Source organism: Apteryx rowi, unplaced genomic scaffold (genome assembly GCF_003343035.1).
Source record: "Apteryx rowi isolate R43461 unplaced genomic scaffold, aptRow1 scaffold_212, whole genome shotgun sequence".
In the NCBI taxonomy this organism is placed as follows: domain Eukaryota; kingdom Metazoa; phylum Chordata; class Aves; order Apterygiformes; family Apterygidae; genus Apteryx; species Apteryx rowi.
This window is the reverse complement of record NW_020448442.1, coordinates 315,877-330,404: the sequence shown is the minus strand read 5'-3', so window position 1 is coordinate 330,404 and position 14,528 is coordinate 315,877. Positions and strand designations below refer to the sequence as shown.

Below are 14,528 nucleotides of genomic sequence, written 5' to 3'. Positions count from 1 at the left end.
CGAGCCGCGGGCGGGGCCGCGGGGGGGAGGGGGCACCGTGTCACGGGTGCTGGCCAATGGAGGCGGCGCTATGCAAATGAGCGGGGTTGTGTGGCGGCGGGGCGGGCGGCACGGCCCTCAGAGGCGGCGAGCGGGCGGTGCGGTGCAGTGCAGCGCAGTGAAGTGAAGTGAAGTGAAGTGAGCTGCGTCGTGCGGCGTTGCGTTGCGTTGCGGGCGTTGGGGCGATGCGCTGGGTGCCGCCGCGCGCCGCCTAGCTCTCCGCGCGCGGCCCCGCGCCCACCGCAGCCATGAAGTACAAGGTAAGGCGGGGCCGCTGCCCCTCTCCGCGGTGATAGGGAGGGGGGTGGCTCTGCCCAAGGGGCCCGGCGCGCTTGGGCAGAGCCGTGAGGGGGCTCCGTGGCAGCCGCAGCCGTGACAGGAGCCTGGCGGGGGCTTGTAGCGGGGGGAAATCGGGGCTTCCCTCAACAGGTGCAACCGTTGGCCAGCCGTTAGCTGGCGGGGGGGGGGGCAACAGGGGGAGGCCGGCAGGGGGTGCCAGCTCTCGCCCGCTCCTGTGTCAGCTCTTAAGACATCAAATCCCAAAGGAGCTGCCCAGCGATATGACGGTGTAAGTGAGGTAGTACGGGAGGTTTTAAGTGGAAAAATAATGAGGCAATAAATGGAGATAAGCTGGAAGAGAACTCTCAGGTGTTTGCACGGCGTTTTGTGTTGAAAGGCTTCTCGCTGCCTGTGGAGCTGTAGGTATCCCCATGATGGCTAGGTTCCCCTCTTATTTACACCAGTGCTGGTAAGGGTATAAATATATCTGCTTGTAGGAAAATGCATTTTTATATGTCATATCCAGCACTGATTTGGGACAGTTATTGCTACTTCTCCCTGTGGTGTAATCATTTCCTTTTCCAAATCTTTATGAATATATTTTGCTATTAAATTACAGTTTTTCAGGGTGGTCTGTTTTGATAGGTTGAGAGCAAAAAAACCCAGCTGTATACTTTAAAATGGACAGTATGCCCCCGTCTCCTGTCTTAAATAAAAGCAGTGATTTAGCTTAACCTTTTACCAGACTTTGTTTCAGAAGACACAAATGTGGAGATTTCCATCGTAATATTACTCAAAAACATCTGGGCAAGGTACTGGATCGCCTACAGGGCATTAGATTACTGTACAGACATACCGTAATCTTCTGTGATTGGAAAAAAAGGGGGAGAGAAGGAAAACTTTACTTTCTCTGCCAAAAATAACTTCAACATCAATAAAAAGGTGATTTAGAAATGTCACATACATTACATACACTTACTTAGAGACTAACTTGCTTTGGAAGCAAAGTCCATCTTTTTATTAAATTTAGGCAGTATGTAGTGTAAAAGAGCCCTGATTTTGTGGTGTTGAGCAAGGCTTACAAACCTGTGTAGAATGGGATGTCTGAGTGCTACTTAGACAAATATATACTTTTTCTCATTCTTTTCTCTGTATCTCTGAGCTTGGCCCAAGCTTTCAGAAACTCTCTTTCCCAAACTTTGGGAAAACTTGGAGTTGGTTTTCAAGGCTGCTGCCAGTTTCACCATCTCATGATGAGTAAAAGTGACCAAGAAAAGGGAAATTGTGTAAGATACAGATAAAGATACTCAGTGACCTGGGAAATTTTGATCTGGATCTGCTAGCTTTTTTTTTTTTTTTTCCTTCTTTTTTTAATAACTGCCTGATTAGAAGTCTGTGATCAAATTCATCATCTGTCCCTTTCCACTCCCCCTTCAGATTACTTCAGGCAGACGTGACACTAGTTTAGGAAAGCTGTGCTTCTTACCAGAAAATATCAGGCAGTTGGGAGTAAAAGAGCAGAAAGTATCATTTTTAGTCCAGAGCTCATTAAATGCTTTCCAACTGCCCGTGACTAAGCGACACTTGTGTCTCAGTGGCAAAATAAATGGTCCTGCATAGTTCTACAGCTCCCTGATTTTTTTTTTTGTCACCATCCATCCTTTCTGTGCTGTGAGGGGATCATACTTCATATGTGGCCACAAGGCACTGCAAAAGTAGGAATTGATAAAGTAGCTGTCTCAACAGGGGAAGTCTTCCCTGCTCTCTAATGTTTCCTTTGCCCTGTTTGATTGGAATGAGCACTTTGGTTCAGGGAGGTGATTATGTAATTCTAGATGGAGCGAGCTAGACAAAGAAAGAGCAAGCCATAAAAAATGAAGACAGAGTTTTTGGCCTCAAAAACCTTCTTGTCTGACTAGGGTGTTTACTTTCCATGGGAAATGTGAAGTAGTTACTTATACTGTTTAACTAGGACGAACATCCTTAGATCTATTTCTTATCCCTGGAGTAACATATAATGAAAATACCTGCTCATTCAGCCTCTGCTGTTTTCTTTCTATAAGAGAACAAACTCCTATACTTTTTATTGTATGCAGAAAATGAAGGAACAGAGTGTACTAGTGTCTTGCCTGGGAAAATACCATCACTTCAGAGGTGGCTTGGCTTCCAAGTGTAGAGTTGTCTGCTTAACTATTCCTGGTATTTTCCAGGTGGTATTATTTTGGGGCCTTTCATTCTTTACTTCATTGTGACAGTCCATAAGATAAGGCCTCATTTAATGAAATGATTGAGATGCTCATTATAGTCCAAGGAGAGTATTAACAGTTGGATATAACAGGAACTGTTCTGAGGCCCTGAGTATATCTCTCCGTCACTCCTGACTTTACTTTCAATGTGACTGAACACAAGGTCATTGCTGGTCTGGAGTTCCTTTCTGCTACTAAGTCTATATGTTCTTCCTCTTTTCACTCAAACCTTTTGAAAATTTGTTCTCTCTCCTTATTCTTCTTTGACATAAATTTCTTTAATTCTTCATCCCATATTTTAAACGTTCTTCTAACATAAGACTCAAGCCCTATCCCGTGAAAGCCAGTGGGACAATCTGTATGGATTTCTGCAAGTTTATAATTTTACCTTATATCTGTCTCTACACTTTTGTGTCTCTGTCTTTTGCTCACTGTGCCTGATTCAGTGAAGATGTGACTGTTTAAACCAAGAACAAATTTGACCCCAGGTTAAATCCTATTCTACCATTCATGCACTAATTGAATACTGGAAAATACAAAAGTTAGAATAACTGAGCCATAGGAAGCTGGGAAATGTTAAGCATAAAAAATACATAGGTGTTGGCTGTGAATATTTCTTAGTCTTACTTGTTTGAAAGTTACTTTCAGAAACTAATTCCTGTAGGGTGCAGTTGTATTATGGCAACACTCCAGTTCCCATTGTGTCCTCATAGGATGCCATTCTACTGTTCTGGATTTCAGAAGGTAAAATCAACCATTTCTGAAAACAAACCCAGAGTAAGATTCCAAGGATGAAGCAGCTACAGCTGAAATGTACCACGGTATGAATAGAAATGTCAGTGGGATTAGCATGATCAAACAAGAACATGGATGAGAGAGGATCTCTGGTCAATGATTCCCATCCCCTTCTATCTCAGACAACAAAAGTGTGACACAACAAAAAGGGAGGGGGCACTATCATAACAAGGGTTTTGTGGTTTGTTGGCTGTTCACAAGCAAGATGAAAAAGACGACAGAAGGAGAAAGGGGGACTTATCTTTTTACTAAAAGATGCAAACAGTTGGTGAAAGAGAAGAGAAAAAGGACAACTGCACTCCTTACCTCATTTAAGCCAAAAGGAATGACGGAGATGTAAAATAGGAGGTCTTGATGATCTATTTTTAGATAATTTGTTGGGCAAGGAAGAAACCTAAGTAAATAGGGTTTGAAATGCCTGCCATTTGTGCTAAGGCACAGTGCTGTAATATATAGACTTGATTACAATGCCTGCATGCCAAGACAAACAAAATAGTGTCACTGGGAAGAAATACTATATTCCCGACCAGAAATGCTTGTGAAAAGCTGCTTGTAACCCTGGCAATGAAAGACTTCAAGTATTGGGCCGTGTAAAGGGAAAAGAACTGCCTGTACTTTACCGACCAAATCCTTTCTCTTTTGTTTATTCCTCACACTCCTCTTTGTCAACCTGTGATTGTTGAGATACTAAAAAGGAAAACAATCAAACCTAAAAGTAAATAGGAACAGTAAAACCTTGTAAAAGATAGCATTAGAGAAACAAACCAGCGAAGTGAGAACTGCCCTAGTTTGTGCTGTCTTTGTTACAGTCATGAATTTACAATGGAAGTTTCATGATTTTTCTCTCTTCTGTGCTATGGAGGGAGATGGCAGGAGTCTAGCAGGGTCAGGCCTAATGACAATTATCAGGGGCAGTACTAGTGAGATGTAAAGGTAGGATTGGCTCCTTCACAAAGCTTGGAGGGCCACTGTCATTTTCAGACTCCTGCCGTTCCCTGCTGTGGCCTCTGCCCCCCAGTAGATGCACGTACCACTCATACACCTTCAGTTTTGCATAAAGTATATATTTATATACCTAACAGAGATATTTCCCCTCAACACCTCCGGGTTTTTGAGCAATTGTCGTGATAGAATTTATTAGCCCTCCTAAAGACTTTGCAAGATAGCAGAGTGCTATTAGTTCCATTTTACAAATGGGGATGCTAAGGCCTAGAGATGCTACAGAAGACTCCTCTCAGAGGAAGGAGAGGAGCCATGACAAAGCATTGTAGCTAACAGCATGCAACTTTTTGCATGATTTTTAAACTTCTGTTTTTTTATGCTCACGAGTAACGTAGATATCTCTGTCCACTAGTACCTAGTATAAGATGGGGAAGCAGAGCTGGCACATGAGCAATCTTCCGTATATTTTTGATACTTCTGTTTCGATTTGACCCCAGGAAGTGCTAGAGACATAGGATGGTTATAATCTATGGGTTTTACTTACACTTTTGAGATCCTGCTAAAGATTGCAGTCACATTAGACTATTATTTTGTCTTGAGGCACCTTGACCCACTGTTAATCATTCCAAACAGTGCCATACTATCAAAAGACTGATCAGAGGGCACTATCAGATCAGAGTGCAGCAGAACTGCCTAATAGACTGTTTATGGAAACATGTTCTGAAAAGGAAAGATTAAAGTGCAGGAGGACAGAGTTCTGCAACCCTTTTAAGCCAATGACCACCATTTTGCAGAAGACAGGCTAGCCCTTTGGGAGAAATTTCGTGGATTGTTATTGTGGAATGATTAACAACTGTTGGACCACAATTTTTAAGATGATGTACAAAAATGGCTGAACATTCCCTTATTGTTTCTATTCTGTCCCCCTTTGGTACTTGCAGATAATGAAATGCATGTGGCATATGTATACATTTTTATATGTATATATATTTATTTATTTATATAAAAATGCGTACATGCATGTGGGGGAAATTTAATGGATCACCTTTGGAATCTTATGTTCATAATCATGGTAACAATCACGGTTAGCAAAGGTTATCCTTGGACTGATATCTTATCACCGAACATTGAACTCCTACATGTGCTGGCTCAGGAGAAATTTATATTACTGAATTGCCTGTGGTCAACTGCAACATTACAAATTCCAGAGTTACTGCAGTAAAGCCAGGTGTGACTAGTGACCTAGATAGGTAAAAGTTGAACAAACGTGGAATTTCTGCTTAGTCATGCACACCTCCGCATTCCACTCCTGGAATAGGTGCACCTATTGACCACTGTGGCCAGCTTTAGAAATAGTAGGAGACGAGAATTCTGTTTTTCTTCTTGCAAAGAGCTGGCACTCCTGGTAGTGCACAGAAGTGCAAGAAAGGAGGACATTCCCTCAGTATCTGCAAAGGGCAAACAGCCTTGTGTCTCTGTGCATACACAAAGTAGAAAAACATGACATTGTCATATTTTATTATCAAAGATGTTAGGAGCATGGGAATGAATTCTGCATATAATAGATGGACCAAGGTCACTCAGGGGCCTAGCTAAAGTTTTTGTTTTGTTTAGTTTCTTTAGATTCGTTTATTACAGATATTTAGACACTTAAGTCTCAATGATACCAGTAGGAGTTWGGCACCTGCCTGTCTCTAAGATCTACAGTTTAATTTCATTTAAGTGACGTAAGCACTTCAGAGGAGCATATACAGGTATCTAGCTTAGCTGTAACAATGGTGGAGAACCCATATCGTCTTCAGCTGTTCCCATTTCTGACTGCACTTGATGGAAAGAAGTAACTGAACTCCTTAAGACTGAAGTCCGTATACAGCTCTAAGAGCCCATGTTCAGTGAGATTTGGAATCATAAATGTGCAAGTCACTTTTGAAGATGCTTCTTTATGTAATACGTGCCCTCTGAGCATCTATGCAAGTGATGAATATTTTTCTGTTACAACTGTACTCTCCTTTGACTGCCCAAAGAACAGTCTTCTGGAACTGTACTGCAAAACAAATGCCATATATATTCTTAAATCAGGCTACTGTCAAGTAGAGCTGCRTTTAGAGGCATTCCTTGCTATCTATAAATAGCTGCAACTCTTAGCATCAGTGAAGCTGGGTCAGCTTATAAGCTATAGCAGTGATAAGTACTACTCTTGAATTTTACTGCCTGTCTATCCCAGGCTACACTTGGAAAGTGACCTTTTTCTTTTGCCTGTTGGTCTAGACATTACAGTAGTGGAAACTGTCTTAATTTTAAGGAGTTCATTTTTCCACAGCAGATTTGGATGTAGCTTGTGTTTGATGAGAAACAGGACTGCTAAAGTTATAGCTTGCCGTTCTAGAAACACAAGCGCATAGCGTGACAAAAATTATATATTTTTTTTTCTCTGTAGGGATGAAGTCTATTCTTGCCTTTCTGTTTTTTGTGTTTGTTTTTAAAGACACTTTATTCATAGTCAGGCTGTATTAGCCTGCGTGGAAAGGAAGAGAAATAAGAATGGGTTTACTCTACAGGAATGCAGTCAGCGCATCAGAGGCCAGTTCTTTGACAGGCCTCATTTACAGAAAGGTTGAGAATTTTATCAGGAACAACTCTGTGAATCATTTGGCAACAATCTTGGAAAGTGCTGGAGCATTCTAGGAGTAAATCTCCCTTTCTCCAATGAATGTCTGGCTCACTTGAGGGCAGGGGGAGGAAAGTGCAGACCATGAAAATTCAGTGATTCTCTTTAAAGTTTTTTTTTTTTTTTTTTAATCCAAAAACTTTAAGTACAAAACAACTAGAAGTGTACACTGCCTGTTTGACATGCAGTTTGCATAGGTGGATTCATGTGAATGCCCTTTTCCTAGGGACTCTACATCCAGTTAAAACAGGATAATCAGCCATTTTTTACCATTATAGAAGGGCCTAGGTTATGAGCAGATAATCTTTTCTTTTTCCCCTCTCCCTGTTTGTACTGCTTTCTCTTATTTGCAGCCCAGAAACTACACAAAACAATCTCTCACACAGTCAAGAAAGTAAAGTTTCATTTCCATTTCATAATAAGCATCGAACTACAACTGATTTAAGAAAACAAACAAACAAGCAAAAAACCCCRCCTCCCCCAACCCTTTCCTAGAAAATGTCAGCTTGTCAAAATCAAGATGTTCTGGGAGGGTTGTTGACTTTTGTTGGCCAGTGCCCAGTGGTATGGAGAGGACCCTGACCGGACCTGGCAAACTGAATCTACCAGCCAGGCTGGTCTCCACTGCAGGCTTGTCTGATTCCTAGGCAGCCTGCTTCCTGTCACACCACCAGCCTGCTGGGAAGCTGGCAGGAGCCTGGGAACATCAGTTCCCAAGCTCATTTTCTCAGCAACCTGGATTCTCAGGCTTTCCCAAGTAACAGCTGCTGGGTAGTGTCTCAGACAGCTGACACCAAAGTCACAGAGAGGAGAATTTTTGGAGAGAGAGGGGAGGAAATGCATGTCCCAATTCAACTAAGCTTTAGATTTAAAAAATATATGTGTGTGTATACACACACACACATACATGTGCGTACACACACAAACACACATATATATATATATACACTTCCCAAAGCTGAAAACATCAGACAGAAATAAATTGGTGGTAGATACAGAAGTTTTATCTCTACACAGCTACAGTTTCTTGACAACTGATTTGTGATTGTTTCCCTGAAGAGTTGTATAGGTAAGGGTTAAATCTGGGAGAAGGGTGTTCTTTTAAGGAAAGTTTTTCTGGGAGAAGACTTTTCACAAATGCCAGAAAATGGAAAATTGAGAACTCAAAACACACGGTCCAGGATTCTTTCTTTCCATCCTTCCATTTTTTTCCTTCTGCTCTGCTCCTTCAATTCTTAAGCATTCAACATCCAATCTCCTTTCATTAGGTTTTTAATTGCTTGCCCGAGGGAAAGAGGTTAGGTTTTACACATGCTTTTTGATTTTGATGTACCGTGGTTTAATCACAATGAGATCATATTTACTCTAGGRCTATTGTTTGCATGCTTTTTTTTCCTTTTTTCCCCCCGTTGATGTCACAGAAAGCACACAGCCCTCAGACAGATTTGAAAAGGCCTTTTAAAGTCATGGAACTAGATCACACCCTTCCTTGGGTGGGGGGAAAGGAAACTGGTTAGGAGGGTAACATATATACAGAAAACTTTGAGAGTTAGGTGTGGTGGAATTTCCCAAAATATTGATACTTCTTGAAGGTGCAGGGCATGTGGTTTGCCTTCCCAGAAAGARCAGGAAAAAAATGTTATTTCAGCACTCCTGTAAAACCCCCAAAACTCATGGGACAGGGAACTAAGATCAAGATATGTGATTAATAGGTCACTGTTCTGCTTCACTCTAAGTTTTACCATCACTGACCATATATGCCTTTTATGATATCTCCAAAACAGGGTGGGTGGTCTGACAACGCAGAAGCAGAGCACATTAATCTCGCAGGCGTTCCCCTGATGCTAAGAGAAAGAGCATTACCTCAGATATGCCCCTTTCTAGCCCAGCTATGACCTGTTGAGTCTCACTGCACAGAATGCAAACAGAAGGTTGCTATGTGGCAAAAAGGGAGTTGCCACTTTGGTTAAGTGGATCCCCCTACATGCTCACCAACCACCTCAGAGGCTTTATGTGATTCAGATGACATTTGTGGTACAATCATCCTTCTCTGCATCAAAAATCAGAGGGGTAAATCAATTCATTTTATGTTTATGTTCATGTTTAATATGTGGCCTAAAACTTACATTTCGATGATTATCTTTGTAATGCCCAGGAAAGCAGAGTACCCCAACCACCACCACCTCAACTCCCCTCCAACTACAATAATGTAAGAATTGCCAAAACAAAAAATCAAAGCACAACCAGAAAGAGACAAAAGAGTACCATACAAACAAACAACCCCCCTAGCCTGCTGTCCTCTTAGGCAGTATAAAGTTATCATTCTATTGCTCTTAATATATACTGGCAGTATATTCTGAGCCAGAAAACGTTTGCTCTGTTTTCAACTCTCTTGTCCAGTTTAAAATGTCAGGCACAACAATAAGCTGATGTACCAAGTGCAGAACAATGAGGTATTTTATTCACACAGGCCAAAGCTTCAATTAGCATTTCTTGCTCTAATTTTCATTTTTGCRTTTTCTCTTTCTACTTTCTCCCTCTCTTTCATCACTAGGAAGCTGCCCTTATTATGCATAATTCCTTCTTTTGGATTCATGTGTTTGGATTCCTTCCTGAGTTGCTGGTTCGCTACTGAGCCTCAGTTCTTCAGCATTCGGTGCTAAGTGCCTGTAAAAAAACTGGACATGTGAATGTCTCTTCTTTGCTTAAAATGGAACAGCTATGCTGGAACAAAAATGATTCTCAGAACTGAGCGTCCTTGCTTCCTCACATGTTCAGATTAACTTTGAATCCCAGTCTTGCATGACCTGATGGATCACATCAGCATCTTGAGCAGAAGTGTGAAATGCCTCAGCACTAGCTGATCTGCTAGCTGAGTGCCTGCTGCCCCTGCTGGGGACCTGCAAAAACTGGCAGTGACTATATCTGAAGCATGCTGATAAGAAGAGTTAAGATGTTAATGGTAACACACAGGCAACCATAATGCCCTACTTCAGCTTACCCCAATATGAACCAGTAAGGAGGGCACATTCCCATTTTTCATCCTGCTTTCTGCATAACTGATCACATTGCAAAAAAGCAGCCCAGAATGGACTTTGAAATTCAGGCCCCTCAGGCCAGACAGAGGGGCTGAGCCAGCTCAGTGGAACACTGAAATAATACACTTGCCTTTCTCCTCTGCAGACCAAAGATTTTCCACATCACATAAGCTCCAGACAGCTTGGCATACTTTAGCATGACTGGCAGCCTCTGTTCCAGAGATGCACAGGACCAGACTGCAAGGATACTTAGAGTAGAAGACCTGTCCTTATTAGGGCTTTGCTCAAGCTGTTACCTTGCAGCTCCCTCTCATTAACTGTAAAGACAACCTTCCAAATCTGTGTATGGAAAAGTGCCTTAATTTCCAGCCAGCAGGACTCCTAATTAGTTTGGCTAGTAACACTTTACCAGAGGGGGAAAAAAAAAAAAAAAAGAAAGAAAGTCTGCCTTAAAGCAGAACAACTTTTTTGGTGAAAGCTGGGAAGGGAGAGCCTAAAAGTGGAACTGTGGGCCTGCACTGCAGGTCTGACCTGTAAGAATCAACTGAAACATCGCTGTGCAGAGTAGCTGCACCCAGGCTGCCTCTTTTATCATTGGCTCTGAGCCAAGGAAGCTCACATTTCCCAGAGCCGGTGGACAGACCTGCAGTTGAACTGGATGCTAAGGGCCTTTCAAAGCCCTTCCACCTGCCCTGCCGAAGCTGTGGTAGCCCCACCACCCCACTAGTGCAGGGAACTCTCTCACACCTGTTTGATAATACATCCTCCTTCCTCAACGTAGCTATTGACTTAAGATAAAAAATAAGTACCCGCACACAGGTTGTTGCTGGCAGTCTGCTGTTACAGGTCTGCACATGTACATGGACTGTTACTGTCGAGCAGCAAGGGTCTGTTTTCCAGTCCATTCCCCATGTATGTGCACTCAGGGATGTGTCTAAGAACATGTCAGTGTAGCTTTGTATGTATGCTTGCTGTTCACACTGCCCTCTTCCAGGTTTGGGAGGACGAGCAGGGGACATTTTCCAAGGCTGAATGTCTTACTCTGTGACTTCTGTCAACTTGTATTAAATAACCTGAATGAAAAGCTGCTTACTATAGATAGACCTTTTACCTACCATGCCTCAATAGTTTCTTTCCTTGCAAACGCAGCACAATAGATTCTTTATTTCAGAGGCAGTGACAGAAACAAAAGGAGATGGGAGCTAAAAAGCACTGATGTTCAACTGTCCAATAACTCTCACACTGAAGCTCTTCTGTAGGAAGGCACGATAGAGCATGAACTTCCCTCTCTTTCACCAATACTGCTTGTAGTCAAACTTTTTCTCAGGATAAAATTCAGTCTTTACTGGATTTCCAAATTGGTTCTTCATTCTTAAAGGCAAATTATTACCAATAGGCCTGCCACAACCACACCTAACTAATATACATAAATGCTGAAGCTTACTTTGGAATAGTAGTGATTTAAAGAGACCTAAAGCAGAAACAAGAGATAATGAAAACCAAAGGGAGACAAGGGAATCTGCATAAATGTTATGTGATGGATAATTAAAAGTCATCCGACCAAACTGAAGCTATTGGTTGTACATAGACACTCCTTTGGGGAGGGAGCCCCCCCCCCCTTTCCTTCCTTTGTTCCTTTTTTCCTTCCTTTTCCTGAAGCTGGCTAAACATAGAAGTGGAGCTGTTTGGTGTTTGAAGAAACAGTTTGTCCAATAGTAGAAATAAAGAGTTCCACCCTTTTACACTTAAGAAAAAAAGTAATTTTTCTGCTACTGTTTTCACATAACCTCCTCACATAGGAAGCATATTAAAAAAGACAAAACAAAATAGAAAAAAAAAACCCACAAGCCAGACTCAGAGTAGGCTTCAGTATACAGAAGCCTGGCTGCTCTGGAACATTCTCATATTGCTCCGCTGATGGAAGAGACTGAAATTCTTTGAGCTCATGGTTGGTTGAACCTTTTCCTGGAGCGTTCATTCATTGCAAAGCTGGCTAAGGAGTCTAGTCGACAGCCCTGCACTAGGGGTTTGGCACCGCAGTGCTTAGCGCTTAAAGAGTCCATTGTATTTAATCTCATAGCGTGTCATTTATTATTCCTCTGTTTGCTTCCATGGCTGTGTGCACCTCACACACTCTTGTTACCCACGTCACGGGATGCGTTTACTCCAGCAGAAAGCGTAGATCTTTCCACCACTCTCTTTAATTCTTGCCTCTTCTCCCTTCTGCCACTCAGCCTCATCAGCAGCCTTTTTGTCCTTCAAACCACTAATAACGGCATTCTGTCAGTTCTCTTCCCTTAGAGGAAGACCGACCAAAACAGGTCATATTCTTCAAAGTATTTTCGTGCTTCTTTATTCAGCGGTAGGCATGTAAGTCATCAGTTTCAGCAGACTAAGGATAGAGAAGACACTTTCAACTGTTCCATTATAGTTTTAATTCTGTCTTTATGCATCTGAAATCTGGCCCTGTATCTCTGCAGCATATGAGAAGAAAAATGGCCTGCAGAATCTTATTTTTTGCTTAAGGATCTGCAAGTAGAACACAGCTTTCAGGGCAGCAGAACTTGCCCTCAGTCAGGTTTTACTAGGGGACACATCCTGGACTCAAAAGAGATAAAAATCTAAGGACCGCAGAGAATAGAGATTGCTCCTTTCTGGGGCTTATCTAATAGACTTAAACTGGCATTAAAAAAATATATATATATATCAGATAGAAGTTACAAATCCGAGGTTCAGTTTTCTTTCAAGTGCTCTCTATGCTTTACTTTTGTCTCAACCGATGTGGGAATTTGGGACAACAGGCACTGTAATCTGCATTTAATGTAGAGAGCATCCATTTCAATTTAGTTTTTAGACAGAACTTCTGACACAAGGCATCAACGCAGTCTGCTGAGCCGTTTCCTGCAACATGTTTCAGCTAAAATCCCCAGGCAGTAGCTGCTAGGGTCAGGTTGTCTTTCACTTTGGCCTGTTGATGACTGTGATAGCACTTCTTTAACAGAGGTTTTTCAGTGATTTTACAGAAGCTGCTTCCTACTGCACTCAACAAATCCAAGGTTAAGAGGAGTTTAAGCTTCTTGAGAACAAACACTTTCTGTTTTGCCTGTACAGAGTATTAACACAGTGGGGGCCAGACCCTGGCTTAAACTTCCAAATATGACAGTATTACTAGCAAGGTTTGAGGATAAAAAACTCTGAACTGAATCTTTCCACCCAATGATGAGTTTTAGAGCAGCACTCACTAGTTGAAGTATGGCTGCTGTACTGCTGTAACATAGCAGGCTCAGAAGAATGCACCTATATATAGACCACAGCTACTTTCAGCTTTTGAGGAGAGCACAGCTGCTCTTATCAGGCATTTAATGCAATAATCAGCCTGGACCAAAGGAGAACAATAGAAACCTCCATCCTTAATCTTATTAAAAGAAGGAAGTAACTGCCAGCACGTTCATTTTATGAAGCACAGCTGGTTTCCATGGAGAACCCAAATTTGTCCCTACTCGAGGATCAGATAAATTCTCCCCTGCCATTTCATAACTTCAACTTGCAGTTCCTAGTCTGCCACCCTCCTTTTTTCACACGTTGTATTAGAAATATAAAGGGACTTTTGTGCAACTTCCCAGTTGCCAAAACAAGCTCCAAGACAAGTTTCTCATTAGCCCTTTCTCTAGTGCCAGTTTTCTTATTTGTTTAGGAAATAGCTAAGTTTTTTTAGCACTTAGTCATACAAAAGGTCACTGCTGTGCTTTTGCCTTTGCACATCAGATGTTAGTGCTTATTCAGTGCTTGCTTCACAAACATATATGAGTGACAGATTTATGCCTCTAAGAGCAAGTCAGAATTAAATTCAGATAATCCAGCCCTGTCTCTGAGCTGATGAGACCAGTGAGAAGACAGTTGTGAGATGTGAACTATGATACCCACAGCAGCTGAAGGTTATTCAAATCTGCCAGATCAATCTAGATAAAATCCACAAGTATTGAGGGGTGTCTCGCATCAGGACTTCTTTCTGTGTGTGGAAAAGTAGAAACTACCATCTTGGTCACCCCAGCAGGTTAAATGTAGCTCTGTGGTTCTTAAAAGCTTTGCTTATGAGCTTCTGTGGTGACTATTTCATTTTTCCCTGAGACCAAATATGCTAACTAATGAAAGCAGCTGTGACACTGTTTCTGAAGCTTATACTAAGAAATGCTGTGAAGGAAGAACGGAGTCAGGGGAACAGTCAAAACATAAAAGACTTGCATAGCATGAACGGTACCTATGCTATTGCAAGTAAGCAACAGGATTAATATTTTTTGTTCCAATGCCTGTGGAGGAATATTTCAGTTGCTCCATCAGTGACTGATGCTGGTGGCACGGCTATGAGCCATTTGAAAGGCCTTGGGGAGATTGCTGTGAAATGAGTGGCAACCAATTAGTATAATTCACATGCTGGTGCCCGAGTTAACACAGAGAACAAGGGTCTGAAACTATTCTCAGCAAAAAAGCTCTTGAAGCACATCCAGAAAGTATTAACATGCT

General features: G+C 42.0%; 1 protein-coding gene across 2 annotated transcripts in view; it reads left to right on the top strand.

Annotated features, from left to right (window-relative positions):
• Positions 1-212: 212 nt before the first annotated feature.
• Positions 213-14,528, top strand: part of NEDD9 (neural precursor cell expressed, developmentally down-regulated 9) — a 39,264-nt gene continuing 24,948 nt past the window's right edge. For both annotated transcript variants that reach the window (XM_026064260.1, XM_026064259.1), the window contains exon 1: positions 213-299. In XM_026064260.1, coding sequence (XP_025920045.1) covers positions 288-299 — 12 coding nt within the window. In that variant the 5' untranslated portion in view covers positions 213-287. The remainder of the gene's footprint in view (positions 300-14,528) is intronic.